Source organism: Ranitomeya imitator, chromosome 2, assembly GCF_032444005.1.
Source record: "Ranitomeya imitator isolate aRanImi1 chromosome 2, aRanImi1.pri, whole genome shotgun sequence".
NCBI lineage: Eukaryota > Metazoa > Chordata > Amphibia > Anura > Dendrobatidae > Ranitomeya > Ranitomeya imitator.
Genome location: NC_091283.1, coordinates 775,881,746 through 775,899,080, shown reverse-complemented (window position 1 = coordinate 775,899,080; position 17,335 = coordinate 775,881,746). Strand labels below are relative to the sequence as shown.

Below are 17,335 nucleotides of genomic sequence, written 5' to 3'. Positions count from 1 at the left end.
AAACCCCATAACCTCCTTCTCCAAGATCACTGAAGGGGGGCTTAATTGTCTCCTCTCCAAATCGCACCTCACCAGCAGTGCGCTTGACCCCATCCCATCCCACCTCCTCCCCAACCTCACCACCACACTTATCCCATCCCTAACCCACCTCTTCAACCTATCACTAACTTCTGGCAAATTCCCTTCTGCTTTCAAACATGCCACAATCATCCCTATCCTTAAAAAGCCAACCCTCGACCCAACAGCTATGTCCATCTATCGCCCAATATCGCTGCTTCCATTTGCTTCCAAACTCCTGGAGCAGCAAATCCATGCTGAACTTTCCTCCCACCTCTCATCTACCTTGCTCTTTGACAATCTACAATCTGGTTCCCGCCCCCATCACTCAACTGAGATACCCCTGACCAAAATCACTAATGACCTACTTACAGCCAAAGCTAACGGACAATACTCTGTACTCCTCCTTCTAGACCTGTCCTCTGCTTTTGACACAGTTGACCACTGCCTCCTACTACAGATCCTCTCCTCCTTTGGCATCAAAGACCTCGCCCTATTCTGGATCTCCTCATACCTTTCCAACCGCACATTCAGCGTCTCCCACTCCCAAACTACCTCCTCATCCCACCCACTCTCTGTTGGAGTCCCCCAAGGCTCTGTTCTAGGACCCCTACTCTTCTCAATCTACACACTTGTCCTGGGACAACTCATGAAGTACCATGGATCCCAGTATCGCCTTTATGCTGATGACACTCAGATCTACTTTTCTGGCCCGGACGTCACCTCTCTGCTGTCCAGAATCCCAGAGTGTCTATCAGCCATATTCTCCTATTTCTCCTCTCGCTTCCTCAAACTCAATGTGGACAAATCTGAACTCATCTTTCCTCCATCTCATAGATCTTCCATACCTGACCTATCTATCGCAATTAACGACATCATGCTTTCCCCCGTACCGTAAGTCCGCTGCCTCGGAGTAACCTTTGACTCTGCCCTGTCCTTCGAACCGCACATCCAAGCTCTTTCCACCTCCTGTCGCCTCCAGCTCAAAAATATCTCCAGAATCCGTCCTTTCCTCAACCGTCAATCTTCTAAAATGCTTGTGCATGCCCTCTTCATCTCCCGCCTTGACTACTGCAACATCCTTTTCTGTGGCCTCCCTGCTAACACCTTGCACCTCTCCAGTCCATCCTTAACTCTGCTGCCCGACTAATTCATCTCTCTCCTCGCTACTCCTCCGCTTCCCCTCTCTGCAAATCTCTTCACTGGCTCCCATTCCCTCAGCGTATCCAGTTCAAATTACTAATACTGACCTTACAAAGCCATCCATAACCTGTCTCCTCCATATATCTCTGAACTAATCTCCCTATATCTTCCCTCACGTAATCTCCTGTCCTCCTAAGACCTCCTTCTCTCCTCCACACTTATCCACTCCTCACCCAACCGCCTCCTAGACTTCTCCAGAATACCCCCCATCCTCTGGAATTCTTTGCCCTAACACGTCCGACTATCAACCACATTTGGATCCTTCAGACGGAACCTGAAAACCCACCTCTTCAGGAAAGCCTAGAGCCTGCACAGACCCCGCTGCCTCCTCACCACTACTGAAGCTACCGCCTCACCAACACCGGAACTCCTGCAACCCTCAACCTATTGTCTCCATCCCCACCATCCTGTAGAATCTAAGCCCGCAAGGGCAGGGTCCTCGCCCCTCTGTATCAGTCTGTAATTGTTAGTTTGCTTACTGTAAGTGATATCTGTAATTTGTATGTAACCCCTTCTCATGTACAGCACCATGGAATCAATGGTGCTATATAAATAAATATTATTATTATTATTATTATTATTAATACTGAACGTGGACACATACCCTTCTACAATTCCTATCCTTTACCTTTCAGAGGTCATTCATTCAATAAAGAGTATAGAAATGAATTTACCACGGCTCTCTCAAATATCTGTTCTCCGATTATCTTCGTGCTGTCAAACACATTGTCTCCAGGACCAGTTGCAATGCACGTAGTGACCTGAAGTTGGATTGAAAGATAAAACAATTACACAAGTTTCATTACTTATCGGAATTTAGAATTCTTCAATCATATTAATAGCAAAAATAAGTTTAGATAAGAAGACATTCTAAATGCAGTCTGTGTATCTGTAGCCCAGTATGAAGAGAATCTTGCCTAGAATATATCCGAGTTTACATTTTCACTTAAAGGGGCTCTCCGCTTTGGACAATCCTAATTTGTTAGGACCTCTTAATAAAAGGATCACAAAGTTAGGGCCAAAAGTGATCAGTTTTTATCTGTGTAATAAACTGGCAGTAAGTTTTCAAATTCCCTGCAGTGCCCCCTCAGGAAAAAAATAGACATTGCACAATGCCCATATACATCAATAGCTTCTCTGTGTATAGCAGGACAGGACAGGTCCTCCAGAGTGAGAGATGTTCCTCCTAACCGCTCTTCACTCTGGCCAAAGGATAAGGATGCTGAATTCTTTTATATAAAAATGTTTTTTTCTTAACCTGAACATTTTTTTAAATAAAATGTGGAGTGTAAGATATGTTTGTATCATTCTCCTTTTACTCGCAAATCTAAATTTAGGAATATTTTTGTAAAGACTGGAAGTGTCAAACCAAATCCTCTTACTTAAACTCTTTCAGAAAAAAAATTGCTTTATAGGTTTTAAAGGGGACCTGTCACCTGGAAATACGCTATTAGCATGCAGATTTGGGGTTAATCTGCAGGTTTACAGCATTGTGAACCTGCCCGGTGCCGACACTTATACACACGCTGCTAGGAGGAAATAAACTTTTTTTCCACCGACAGCGTGTCGGTTTCAGTCACCACTCAGAGTATAGCAGGCAGCGCCTGTAACCACACCCCCGGGACTGACTGAAAGCAACTTGGCATTAGAGCCGGCTGTCAGATTTTATTCTTTCAGGAAGAGTTTACAGCAGTTTTCTCATCGTCAGAGGCAGGATTACAATGATAACAATGACATACACAACTGATAACATAGGATCCACCAATCACAATAGGTGATGTCCTAGCTGACCCTTCTCCACAATGACCTTTGCACATGCTCATTAGACACTGCAATTCAAAAGACAGATTCCAGGTCTGATTAATATACATTTTTTGTTTAAAAAAAAAAAAAAAAAGTTGAAGTCTAAAAACCGCAGTGGATTTATTTTTAAAATAGAACGTGGTATGAGGGAAAAAAAAACATTGCTAAAAATAAAAAAAAAAATACATGTAACACAAGAATCTGATGTAAATAATAAATCATTTTCTGATGAGACTTCCCCTTTAAAGTGCTTATTCAATTTTCTATCTCTTCATACATTTCTAATATGAATGTCATGAAATTGATTGGTTGATGAGATATACAATGCAACCTCCTTAATTTAATGCTATTTGCTACAAGAGGATTTTTATTTAGTTTTTTACATAAACAGGAGATGTAACTTTTCCATTATGTTGTCTCTCCAGGGGACGAAATATTTGCAGATTTTAAAATAATCAGTTTTTCGATCATCCCCGGATTCAGATCTCTCGAAGAAATTAAATTTCATACCAATTTCCACAACCACAAGATGACAAAACCTTGGCCTTGCAGAAGAGCCACTTTAACGTAAAAGTCAATGTAATTGTTCTAATGTTTATACCTATTGATTTTCCAGCTGACTGAGCTCAGCTGGACATCTAAGCTGCATTCAGTTTCTACTTATTTTTAAACTGATTATGACCCTAATCATTTTTTTCCATGAATATGAAAAGAACCTATTGTTGATGAGGTTGTAAAAGATGAGAACAAAAGTCTGTATACACCACAGAAGCAGCGCCACTCTTGGTCACAGGCTGTGTCCGATATTGCAGTTCATTCCAGGGAATTCTGAGACTGGCACTGATCAATGTTATTCAACAGCTTTTAGAAGGTAGTAATAATGGAAATATGGCATACCCCTCCATCTGGACAGGTGCTGGTTGGGTTTTGACATGACAGACCGGTGTTTATGCAGTGAGGACCTTTGGTATTTGGTGTAACATCTCCAAGGTTTGATGATGCAAAAGCTGCTACAAATGATCCCTGCAAAAATATACCTACAATTATTGCTTTTTATGACTCAATGCAAAACCGTAACTCTTAAGTTTTTTTTTTCCGTAATATTAAAGTGGTGGTTCGAAATGTATATTTATTTTCGTCCTAAATATCTGTCTATTTAATGCCATAATCTAATGTATTTTCTAATATACTTTAATTAAAGTCCCTACCATTCCCTCACTACAATATCTAACTGCTTATTTTTTTGTTTTTACTATCCCCTTTTTGATGACGCTTTGATTGAGAATCTCAGTGCATGCTGGAATTCTGAAACGAAGCGTCATCGGAGGGCAGAGGCTGCGGTCACTGACACAGCCTCTGCCCCCTCCCTGAAACAAAGTGTCATCAGTGACGTCCGGTTCAGGGGAAGAGCTAATCTCTGCTCTACTGTGCATAGGTCAGTTGTCAATTCCAATGGATGCTCAGGAGACACATGTCATTGTGCAATATGCACAGTGACAGTGCGCTTGCAGGTTCTGATCAGAAGTAAGGAGCTGGAAAGAGAGTGCACTGTCAGTGTGCATTGTAAAAAGAATACCCTGCGTACAGAGACTAGCGCTGCCTCCACAAGTGGCAACCTCCTGATGACTCTTCATTTCAAAGTATTATCAAAAGGGTAGTAGTAAAAAAATAAAATAAAGCAGTTAGGTAATGTACTGAGGGAATGGTAGGGACTTTCTAATTAAAGTACATTAAAAAATAGATTAGATTTTGGGATTAAATAGATAAGACATTTAGGATGAAAATTAATTTGTGTTTCAAACTACCCATTTAGCTTTACTGCTTTTTCCAATTTTAATAAAATCTAAAACATTTTCCCATCTATAAAAAATGTAATATCATATGTCTTTTTTTTTACAAATGATGCCACCATCCTCCACAAAAGTCTGCAATGCCACACTTTTTATATAGCTCTTAACACCAACTAAAATACCAATCTGCCACTAGACTCCACAATACAAACTGCACTTATTAGTTAAAAAGAAATCTGAGCCCCGGTGAAGCTGCAGTACTTATAGTATATCCATTGCATTACATAGTGACATGTTGTTTTTCTACAGTTATTACACCAGTGCCATCAGCTCTAAAAGATCTATTTAATAATTTATTAAGTTTGTATTGTGAAATCTGGTGACAGATTCCCTTTATCATGAACAAATAACAGTTCCTCCTATGCAGCCTAATGCCAGGACTTTAGGTGCTAGAATTCTCTTCCCCTCATATCCCATCATGCATTGTGCCTTCTATATCTTCCCTGCCCTAGACTGAAAGCCTGCGTGTACGCCTAATGTCAGGCAGCACAGTGACCATCACACAATCTATAGAATACAAAGCAACTTAAAGTGTGTAATAGCATTACTGCCCCCTATTGATTACTTACCATCAGTGCATTTTACTAATTACAAACATTTTCATGGAGTTTTGTACATCTGTCATACATTCATTAGGGTCAATTTCACAGAAAAAAATTATGTGCATCAATGTTTTGGGAAGTGTATTGGTAGGGTTTAATAAACTGTACATTTTTCAAACCTCTAAGCCCATAATTTGTGTTATTTCGTCTATTAAAAAAGTACAATCTTGTACTTTGTATTATTTTTCTTCTTTATATGATCAGTCCTGACATGTTATTGGCTCTGTGCAGAGATAATTACAGATAATCTGATTACAGAATAATAATACATTAGTTGTAGTTTAGTAGAATAGTTACCGTACCTCGCCCGGCAGGGATCCTGTATTCTTCACCTGTTCGAACAAGTACGAGGCATGACCCATATTGTCACTACTGACCAGGTGATTGGTAACGGGCATACTGACTGCGTGCACCGCAAACCAACTGCAAACACAACGGAAACATGATGAGAACGTTTCACTGTTATCTGTAGCTTTATCCCGGAGGGAATAAGTGTGGAGATAGGTATCTGAGTCAGAGGCAGAAAGATGGATAGATAAACAGATGGGTGGATGGATGAATGGATAGATGAATAGATAAACAGATGGATAGATAGATAGATAGATAACAAATGGGCTAATACAAATACAGCAAATTGCAGTGCAATCTTAGCCATCATGGGTGCTACTAAATACACTGTGTAATCCCTTATTCAGCTATATAATACCTTTACAGTTTACATGTGTTCTGGGATTACCTGACAAGTCCCACCTCCCGTCCATTCATGTCCACCATCTTCATTATCACCATTTGTTTGTCTGTGTTAAATGGGTACCTGCATGTAGCATACACATGGTTAATGCATAATTTAGAATAGTAAAACATCAGCTCATTCACACAATTTTCGGTATGTCTCAGAAAAGTCAGTAGTAAACATGGAATGATTTTGTCATCTGACTGTTCGCAACTCTCTTGGCCACACGAGACTCTTCCACTTGATGCTGCTTCACTACTGTGATATTCTAAACCAAACCCCAAAAGCACATTGTTTTTACATATATATGTATATATGTATAGTGGGAGGTTGACGCACTCAGCTGTTCTCAGAGGTAGACACAGGAACACTTATTGGGTTAATCTTCTGCTGGTTTATTTAAAAAAAAAAACAGCATAAACCACTGCAGGATCTAACAAAATAAACGTGGCCTTTCTGGCATAAGGTCTATACAAAGCATAACGTATAGCAGAGTCAATATGCCTGCGGGATTCGCCCGCTCAGGATCCAGTAAATCTTCAGCTCCCACTGGATCTACCAACTGAAGACTTATCTGTCGCCAAACACACAGCAGAGAAAAAAAAATGTAGCTGGACATTTAACTTCACCAACTACACCCTTGGGGAGCAGATATGGTGAGTGGCCACCCCATCAATCTTACAGCCACTCACAAAAAACCCAACCCTGTCATGGCCGATTAACCCCTCATCACATAACATGCTGGAGAGAAACTTCTAGGTTTCACATCACAAAAGAGAGCAACCTTCGTGACACATATCTCCCTTCACATACATTGCCAGTGATGCTGTCACAATATAGATTGTACAGATTGAGATCTTGGCCCTCAAGATCTAGTCTCCTGAGATCTTCGGACGAGATCTCTATGTTGAGATCTCAATCTCCACATGCGCTACCTCCGGCTACCATTTTCCCGGAGGCCACCACGGGCTCCGGGATTTCACAAGATGTTGGCTGAGCCCCCGTACCACTGAGCACCGCCGAACCTGCCGCACCAGTCTGGGATGGGAGTCAGATCATCACCCTGCAGCATTGGACCACCAAAAAGACCCTCTTCCCAGCCCAGGACCGGCAGAATCGCCCGACTCCTGCTGCCACCACACCCCTGGTAAGTACATTCTGACTATAAGACACCCCCACCCATTTCCCCTCAAATTTTTTTGGGGAACAAGTGCGTCTTATAGTCCGAAAAATATGGTAATTCATGGACATCTATGGTTTTATTTTTTTGTCTGGTTGGATCAGATAAGTTGTTACTGACATTTGGTGAGAATTTCATGTCAATAGCACCTGTGAAAATATATTTATTTACTTAGAAAATTGGTGACGTTTCCAATAGTTATGTCACCCACTGTAAATATATGTAACGTATATAGCATTGGCACACATGAAGCTTAGGAATAAGATGTTACAGTAACATTCAGCCATGCAAAGTACTAACTGATGGGATTTCCCAGTGTTTGTAGCCAAGCACTCATACCCATGGGGGAGCAATTCTTTAGAAGTGTAGCCTCTTTATAAAAATGCAGGAGAACAAATAACACCATGGTTCCCATCAGCCGGCAAAACGAATGCCATAGTTCGTCTGAGCATGGCGTTAAAGTAATACAGATAGTAAATAGTGGAAGATAAAGAAAAAATACATAAATGAAACAATACTTGTTAATTATACATATTGAGCAGGAAGCAGGAGCACCATGATCAGGGAACCCCCTTACAATCATAGATAAGTAACATTCCCCCAGACCATAAGGAGCTAAGTTACTTAAACACCCCTTGCTCCTATGTTCACTGTACAGTTGGTTTTTACACTTGAGAAAGACGCCAGTCCGGCATGGAAAGCGTTGCAAAATAAAAAACGCTTCCTTATATGTAGGATCAATAATCATCATTTCGATTAGTGCAGCCCAAAACTGTGAATTGTCTTTTCCTTCAAGTTTTCCACTGAAGTGTATTGACTAACATACTGTCGTACAAGCCCTATACCAGATTTATTATCCAATTTAGAAGCTTTTCTGAAAAAAAGATAGTGACTTATTGAGTGTGGCTTGAGTTGAGATGCAACACAACGCACTAAAATCGTGTAGAATTTTGGAGCAAATTAAGCCAACAAATACATTGTATAAAGTTATACAACATAAGGTTCATGAGGATGAGCTAAATTATAACTCCAATCCTCAATCTGACACTTAATCACAGTTCTATTTAATGATTATAATGGTAAATGTAATGAATAAGTCATCAATGTCACTGGTGGTCAAATCCATTATTAGAAAGGCGCGAATATTCACTCTATATAGACAAAAGTAATGACACATTGAATTCAGAGTTTACATGTAGTGTCATTACGAACAGTTGTGAAAGAATGGCTCACTGGAAAGAGCTCACTGAAACCGACTTGGACCTGTAATAGAAGCCACAGTTGCAACAAGTCAGTTTTTGAAATCTTTTGAAATCTGTTCCCTCCTAAATATTTCATGATCTATTATAACTGGTATTATTGAAAAGTGGAAGCGTTTAGCAACCACAGAAATTCAGTCACAAAGTGGAGAATATGTAAAAGAGTGGGGTCACCAAGTGCTTAGGCACATAGTGCGCGAAAGCCACCAATGCTCTGCTGACTCCACAACTAGTCCAGACATCCTCCGACATAAGCATAAAAGTTGTGTCCTTGGAGCTTCACGGTTAGATCTCAAGCACAATGCCAAGATTTGGATGGAGTGGTATAAGGCAGCTGCCACTGGATTCTGGAGCAGGAAAGGTGTAATCTGTTCAGTGATGAATCACACTTCTCTAACCTGTAGTCACATGGACGAGTCTAGGGTTGCCGAATACCAGGGGTTCCCTGCCTGAATGGAGAGTTACCTGCCGACTGCATTGTCCCAACTGAAAAGTTTTGTAGAGGAAGGAAAATGCTATTGGTTTACACTGTGTTCAAAATTATTATGCAAATTGGATTTAAGTGTCATAAAGATTGAATTGTTTTGTTTTTCAAATAAACTTGTGGATGGTATTGTGTCTCAGGGCTCAATGGATCACTGAAATCAATCTTAAACACATGTGATAATTAGCTTTCCAGGTGATTGTAATTAAAAGAAAACTACTTAAAAATTATGTTCCACATTATTAAGCAGGCCACAGGTTTTGAGCAATATGGGAAATAAAAAGGATCTCTCTGCTGCTGAAAAGCATTAAATAGTACAATGCCTTGGACAATGTATGAAAACATTAGATATTTCACGAAAACGTAAGAGTGATCATCATACTTTGAAGAGATTTGTGACTGAAACAGAGCACAGACAGAGTTCATGCAGATAAAGGCATAATGAGGAAGGTTTCTGCCAGACAAATTCATTGGATTAAGAGAGCAGCTGCCAAAATACCATTACAAAGCAACAAACAGTTATTTGAAGCTGCTGGTGCCTCTAGAGTCCCTTTAACCTCAAGGTGTAGGATCCTTCAAAGGCTTGCTACTATTCGGCCACCCCTAAACAGTGTTCACAAGCAGAAACGATTGCAGTGGGCCCAGACATACATGAAGACTAATTTTCAAACAGTCTTTTTTACTGATGAGTGTTGAGCAACTCTGGATGGTCCAGATGGATGGAGTAGTGGATGGTTGGTGGATGGCCACTATGTCCCAACAAGGCTGCGACATCAGCAAGGAGGTGGATGAGTCATGTTTTGGGCCAGAATCATGAGGAAACAGCTGATAGGGCCCTTTAAGGTTCCTGATGGTGTGAAAATGACCTCTGCAAAGTATATAGAGTTTCTGACTGACAACTTTCTTCCATGGTATAAAAAGCAGAAACGTGCCTTCAGGAGCAAAATCATCTTCATGCATGACAATGCACCATCTCATGCTGCAAATAATACCTCTGAGTCATTGACAGCTATGGGCATAAAAGGAGATAAACTCATGGTTTGGCCACCATTTTCCCCTGACCTCAACCCTATAGAGAACCTTTGGAGTATCATCAAGCAAAAGATCTGAGGGTGGGAGGCAGGGGAGGCAGTTCACACCAAAACAGCAGCTCTGGGAGGCTATTCTGACTTCATGCAAAGAAATACAAGCAGAAACTCTCCAAAAACTCACAAGTTCAATGGATGCAAGAATTGTGAAGGTGATATCAAAGAAGGGGTCCTATGTTAACATGAAACTTGGCCTGTTAGGATGTTTTGGAGTTAAATACCTTTTTTGTTCAGTGAATGTGACCTCCTAATACTGCAAATTCCACAAACGAGCATTTTCAGTTCTTTAAAACATATCAAATGTTTCAATTGAGGACTCTCAATTCTAAATATCAAATGTTTAGAAATTCTACTGGGCCTAATAATTTAGAACAGTGCATTTTGAGTTTTTATTCATTTTGGAGATTATACTGTTATCATTGGTAGGTTTCTATAACAAAATTCGAGTATACTCTAACGGGTGATGACTTTTATTTGACTGACTGTCATTTGCACCGACCATTTAGGAAAATCCAAGAAAAATATAATTTGCATAATAATTTCGAACATGGTGTATTTTCAAAGGGTTGTATTGGGCCCCCTTAGTTCCAGCATGGGGAAATATTAATGTTTCAGCAAACCAAGACATTTTGGACATTGTAGCTTCCAATGCAGGGGGAACAACATGTGGAAGGCCATTTTCTCTTCCCCATACCATACACCTTTGTGTGCTTCTTGCCACAAATCCTACTCCAGTCTCTGCTGTAGTACGATTTTACAGCATAGTGAATGCCATCGCTTGTCATGAATTTGAAGAGTAACGGTCTCCATGCCCATTTTGGTAGTGCTAGGAGAAAGAAACTGACTTGAAGACGCCAGAAGTTGCAAAATGAAAGCGTAACTCTAAGGCTACGTTCAGACTAGCGTTGTGCTAGTGTGCGTCGGGTTAGCGTCGGGCGACGCAGCGGCGACGCACGCGTCATGCGCCCCTATGTTTAACATGGGGGACGCATGCGTTTTTGTTTGTTGCGTTTTGCGACGCATGCGTCTTTTTTGCCGCAAGCGTTCGACCAAGAAAACGCAACAAGTTGCATTTTTCTTGCGTCCGATTTTTGGCAAAAAACGACGCACGTGTCGCAAAACGCAGCGTTTTTGCGTGCGTTTTGCCGCGTTTTTGCGTGCGTCGTGCGTTGCGTCGCCGACGCAGCGGCGCACAACGCTAGTCTGAACGTAGCCTTAGTTGCACCTAAATTTAGCAACTTTTCAAAGCTTTTGTGCCAGAATTCTGTCGTGAAAGCTTTGATGCATTTGGCACTAGTTGTCTCGGATTACTAGTCCAACGCAGGTCCCCATCATCTTCTCCCTGCCCCATCTCTTCTACATTGACTGGTTTCTAAATATGTGTATATGGGAGACACTTGTCAGCCTAAGTTAGTGGATGGGGAGAAGTCACCGAGAACCTAACTCAGACTACTTATTGAGACACAAAGGCCTCAATTCATTATAGCCTACACTAGAAAACTGGTGTAAAAATCTTTGAAAAGGAGCAAAGTTTTTGCGCAACACAAGGCTGCACAAAAATGTTGCGACTTTCAGCATTTTCATGCCATTTTCGCCAAGGTCCCACAAAGTGGATGAAGCTAGGGTGTGACGGGGTGTGGTGAACCCAGCTTGTCCAATTCATAACGAGTGGTGGCATTCCTTATGCTACAAATCTTACGCCAGTCTCTGACTGAGGTAAGGTTTGCCACGAGCCACACTGAGGCACCAGTCACTTTGCACATATCCTGATTCTTTAAGAGGAGTGCATCTCTTAATGAATCCGGCACCTCACATTCCACACAGCCCCTCATCAAGACCAGCATGAAAAATACAAATCTTGATGATTAGTCCCTGGTCGCCTTTTCAAAATATTTTCTCTGAAACGCCATAGGATTTCAAATGCATGAGTCCAATTCCTGCTGCCATTTATTCGTTCAGCATGAATCTCCAGTCAGGTTCCCTTTAACACCTATGGATTTAGAATGGGATGTCATAGAAGTTCCAACAGGTGTAGCGCATAGGTATCCCAATGTTTTTGTCCATGTGGTGAATGTGAGTAAATGTTTCATGAGGTCCTCTAAAGCTTAAGATATATGAGATAAAGTAGTGATGCACGGATGGGGATCACAGGGTGCAATATTGTAGTTATTTCAACCACCTACCATTAACTCATGTGAAGAAGAATACCTACTGTAGATTTCATAAAAAGTAAAACAATGCCAGCAATTTGCATTCCTATCCAGCTTTTACTGATGATGCACATGGTGTGTTCACTTGTTGCCGGAGTGACGTGTAGTATGAAAAGGTCAGTTTAATTGTTAATTTATCTCGTTAATGACCTTTACTGTGGCAAATGCAAAAACAAAAAAATCCACAGCCAAAACTGCAGATCAGAAGATAGCACCAGCAGATGGATGTTATGAGCCCTTATTGAGCAGTTCACAAACCATATTTCTCACTTACCCAATTACTTCTGAGTGGTTTTTCTATTTGCCAGTGAAAGTTAATTTACCAGTTGATTGAGCTTGTCACCTATAAAAGCTTTCAGCAGTCCTATGTCATACAACTGGCTCATCTTAAAGGTTTCTCTCAAGTAGACGATTTAGATATGGTATGAAAATAGATGGTCAGTAACTAAACCTCGCTCCAGCTGCACACTGACAACATACAGTAGTTCTTCCAGTTCAGTTTTTTTTTTTAAATGAATGATGTTGTCACATTTATTTCATAGATTTCCTCTTGTCACAATGATCCTGTAAATTATTACAATACTGAGATCTGAGTGTATCCGGTTAACCCCAAAAGTAGTGGTTGCTGACCAAGTCCTTTAGACAGCATTGTCCATAAAATCAAGACCCCATTAGAGTTGGCCAAACCTGTTGATTGTTGTGGGATTGGCCAACAGTCTAATGTGAATGGGGGACTGCCAACATTCCCCCAACAGATAATGTTGGAGGAGAGAAGGATCCAACCTCCTGACTGTAAGTCCTTGTGTTCTCTCTGAAGCATTCCCGCATATAGGGAAGTCGAGAGAGACAGCTGTTCAGCTGACATTTAATGTTTATGGGGGACAAGAAGAGGTGCTACCAAAAAATAGAAAACCAAAATACCTGTCTCTCTCTGATTGAGGGTTCTGCTGATAGGAGGAAGGGCTTCTGTTGATATGGCTTTTGTCAAGGTCACCTTTGTTCACAAAGACCCGTCCTCTCCTCATGCTTCCATGTGCTATGTCAATGCTCTGGATTGGAGATGACACAAAACATTGAGAAGTTCTACAACCAGTCTGGTCACCTGTGCATAGTATTTGCAGCTTCTGCATTATAATATTGCTCAAGAGTAGATTATTTTTGACGGTACCTTGACAATGCCATTTACTATGGCATCAGTGGCCTCTCGGCTAAATCCTCCACTTATCAATCTAAAAATTGTGTACTGAAAATATCCACCCGGTCCAGAATGTGTGTGCGTCCCACTTAATATCACATTGTCCTGTCTGTAGAGGCCGTTATACTTGCTTTCCAGGATATTCATGACCTAAAAAATACACAGTAGTGTTTTAAATTGTCATGAAATAATTCATCTTTTCTCTAAACACTTAGTCAGTTTAGAACACATTGTCATATCTCCTATTAGTGAATTCTGAGTTAACAGAAGAGGACATAGTAGGTAGACAATGTCTTGCTGCTGCTTACCTCAAATAGGCTTATACAACCAAAAATAATGTACGACAGAGCGCACTGTGACTCCATTTACATCATTATAGCCAATGACTGTCAGTGCATATGCCCGAATCCTATTTTGTGGGGGTTCAGATGTAAGCCCTGAAGGAGACACTGAACGTAGGGTAAAATGTGATGTGACCCGTCTTAAGGATCTAGTCAATTGACAATCAACCCTTTTTATCATTCATTGGCTGATGTGTGGTATATCTACACGTGCCAATGATCAGGAATTAGTATTCTTATGAGCAACCCTTCTGGCCGATCATTGGTCATTGTGAGAGGGTCTTTAAACTCTTGAGCACATGTGAGCTTATGCAAAATCCTGGTGACACAAGAATCCATAGTGGAGCTATAGCAAAACAATGACCATATGTTAGTTTAGGTCTTCAAAGTGACACCTAACACCTCTACATTGGCCTGTCTCAGTATTACCCACTGTAAAGTTTACAGTAATTTTCAGTCTGATACAACATTTTTGGGGGTGAAATAATTCTATTGTTGTATTTCTTATATTATCATCACGTATCAGTCAGTGACTGATAATAAAACAATGGTTAGCTTAATAATCATTCTTACCTCTAATCTGACCCTTTGTGAAACCATTCCAATGTCAGCGCTCACAAAAACAACTCTTTTGGAATTATCTGGTTCTGCTACAATGAAAGCACGACTGTATAGGCGTGTGTGTAGTCCTCCAGCCCGTTGTTCACCACTAGCGTAGCCCATCTGGAAGAAGAAAAGCAAAATGGACAATGATTAACATATGTCAAGGAAACAGAGCATATCAGGATGGCATTGTGATTCTACATTATATATAACATAGCCGAGGAATATTGGATTCCTGAGAACCCTGCTCATCTCTCATGTGGTGGAGCACATGGCTCTCATACCTCCACACCTATGTAATAGTAAATCAGGTTCCATTAACTATATGAAGAATATCAGCACAGAATCAGATAGTACAAAACTGGTCAAGTACCAAAGGAACATCTGCCAGGAGGCCGGTGCAATCTGCTCTTCCGGCTCCAATCAGATAGGCGTTAGGATGAGGATCAGCTGTTGATTCGGATCGTTTTGTGGTTCTTTTTGATGTTGATGGTGATGATGTTGATGATGATGATGATGATGTTGAAGGTGATTTTGTTGTGGTTGAACCTGTGAAAGAACATTATAAAGAATATATTTCTAATATTGCAATAGAAAGTGTTTTAGAAGCAATATTGTTTTTATTGCTCCAATGCACCCACAATGAAAAAAACATGAAGATGATTCACCAATAATGTACATAAAAAAAATATTTTTGAGTTTACAGCTCATATGCAGACATGGTAATAGACAACAAATAGGCCATGTATAGTTTATTCCTGCGATTATACTTCCATCTGTCCCCAACTTCTTTTAACCTACTAAACGAATGTGAGCAAAAAGTAAGCACAGAAAGCCGAGTACATGATCAGACTACACAGAGCTTATTTGTAGTCTGTTACCATGGGGACACATTTGTCTGCATTGGAACAATAGCATAAAATAACAGGACATCTTTTAGACTTTTCAGTATAATAGAGCAATTTGTTTGTGAACACGGATATTACCTTTAAATTTGCCACTGATGAAATGATGGACTATGTACAGGTAACTAATTTTTAGATTATAACATTGGCCAGTCAGTAGAAGGTTTTTATTTTGTATTTTGTACATGAATGTCATTCATTGAACAAGATCAAGAGGAGGTTAGATGTATTTCTTGAAAAATATAATATTAAAAATGTATGGGTGCTAGATTTCTGCAGATGGGGCATTGATCCAGGGATTTACTGTGCTCTATTTGGAGATAGGAATGCATTTTTCCTCTGGACCATGAGTTATACCTGACGAGCCTGTAGAGAGTAGCAAGTGTGAAAATTGTAAGGATTTAGAATTGTGTTTACTATAGATAATGGAAATAGAAAATTAAAAAAAAATCATAAATAAATGGAAATCTCCTATATGTGCCAAGAGCATTAATTTGTCTTCATTTATCCAACACAGACCTTTGGGCCTTTGCTGGGTCTTAACATAATTTTGTTTTTACTGTATGGAAAAATGCTGTCCAATTCCACACAGTGTACATTTTTACAATCTGAGTGATTGGACGTTGCATGCCACTGTATGCCTGCATGGGCAATATCCCTCGCTAAGGGCATGTGCACACCATGACTTTAAGACACTGGTGCACCCTCCAAGGTTTTCTAGCACCTAAAGCAGCTTTGCAAGCGTCTCCATAGCAGAAGCTGCCTAAAAAAATGAACGTTAATTCTTTTCAATGTTCCAAACCCCGAAGCAGTACAAAGAAAAAACAAAAGACTGAACATGTGCACACTGCACAGCAATGTTGTTTTTACATTCCTGTACATTCTGTTTAATTTTTGGAGCCATTTTGAGTCACTTTTTCAAGTGTGTTCCATGGGGAAAAAAAGTTTAAAAAATAAATTGGGCCTTATTCATCAAGGCTAGTGTTGTTCTTGATGAGAAGATGCACTGGAATCAGGAGCCCCTGATTCATATGCCTCTTCGCGAATCAGGATGAGTGGTGTGCCGTTGCTGGAGTAAGACGTGTGGTGTAGTGAATGCCGCCGACTGTCCAATTCATGTCGAACAGCAGCATTCGCACCGTACCTCCGTCCCGCCCCAGCTCTGCCCATTTCAACATAGCTGGGAAAAACTGTTATGAAGACACCAGAAGTTGCAAAATTTTGACGAAGCTCTGAGTTGCACCGAAATTTTGTAACTGTTCAAAGCTTTTACACCAGAATTCTGGCATGAAAGCTTTGATGCATTGGATCCAATGCATGCACATATCCGTGCATTGATGGGAGGCTAAGACATGTTGTGATGTACCTCCTGAATTAATATCGGCAAGTGTATACTCGTACTATCCTGTTTCTATTCATAAGGTAAAAAAATAGAGATCTAGCCTTATGTATTCAGTGTGAGAACCTTGAAGTTAAATTCCTATTACAATCTGCCTCCATGTTATATTTATTAATGGTGCACAGATAACACTGAGCAGCGCATGGAGTGTTAATGGATGAACTTACTATCTTCTTTTACTGTGTCTTCCAGGATGAATAACATCACTATAAAACCTATGGAAATACAGAAGAGTAATACTGTGAGCACAATAAGGGCCACTTCCAGGTTGCTGAAAGTCCTCTTCTTTCCCATTTTTCTGGATTGTCACGTGCAGCCAATTTACAATCTACAAAGGAAGGGAGAAGTTCACATTGAGATTGGATAATGGATTCATCGTGCAGAACACGTACAACTCCATATTTATCACATGAATTATATTTG

General features: G+C 40.4%; 1 protein-coding gene across 1 annotated transcript in view; it reads right to left on the bottom strand.

Moving 5' to 3' along the window:
* Window positions 1-17,335, bottom strand: part of LOC138665761 (putative neutral ceramidase C) — a 67,148-nt gene that overhangs the window by 36,974 nt on the left and 12,839 nt on the right. The window contains exons 2-10 of the mRNA XM_069753532.1: window positions 17,080-17,240; window positions 14,982-15,157; window positions 14,579-14,728; window positions 13,638-13,814; window positions 13,391-13,518; window positions 6,252-6,329; window positions 5,818-5,938; window positions 3,961-4,086; window positions 1,935-2,021 (exon numbers count right to left, since the gene is read on the bottom strand). Coding sequence (XP_069609633.1) covers window positions 1,935-2,021; window positions 3,961-4,086; window positions 5,818-5,938; window positions 6,252-6,329; window positions 13,391-13,518; window positions 13,638-13,814; window positions 14,579-14,728; window positions 14,982-15,157; window positions 17,080-17,206 — 1,170 coding nt within the window. The 5' untranslated portion in view covers window positions 17,207-17,240. The remainder of the gene's footprint in view (window positions 1-1,934; window positions 2,022-3,960; window positions 4,087-5,817; window positions 5,939-6,251; window positions 6,330-13,390; window positions 13,519-13,637; window positions 13,815-14,578; window positions 14,729-14,981; window positions 15,158-17,079; window positions 17,241-17,335) is intronic.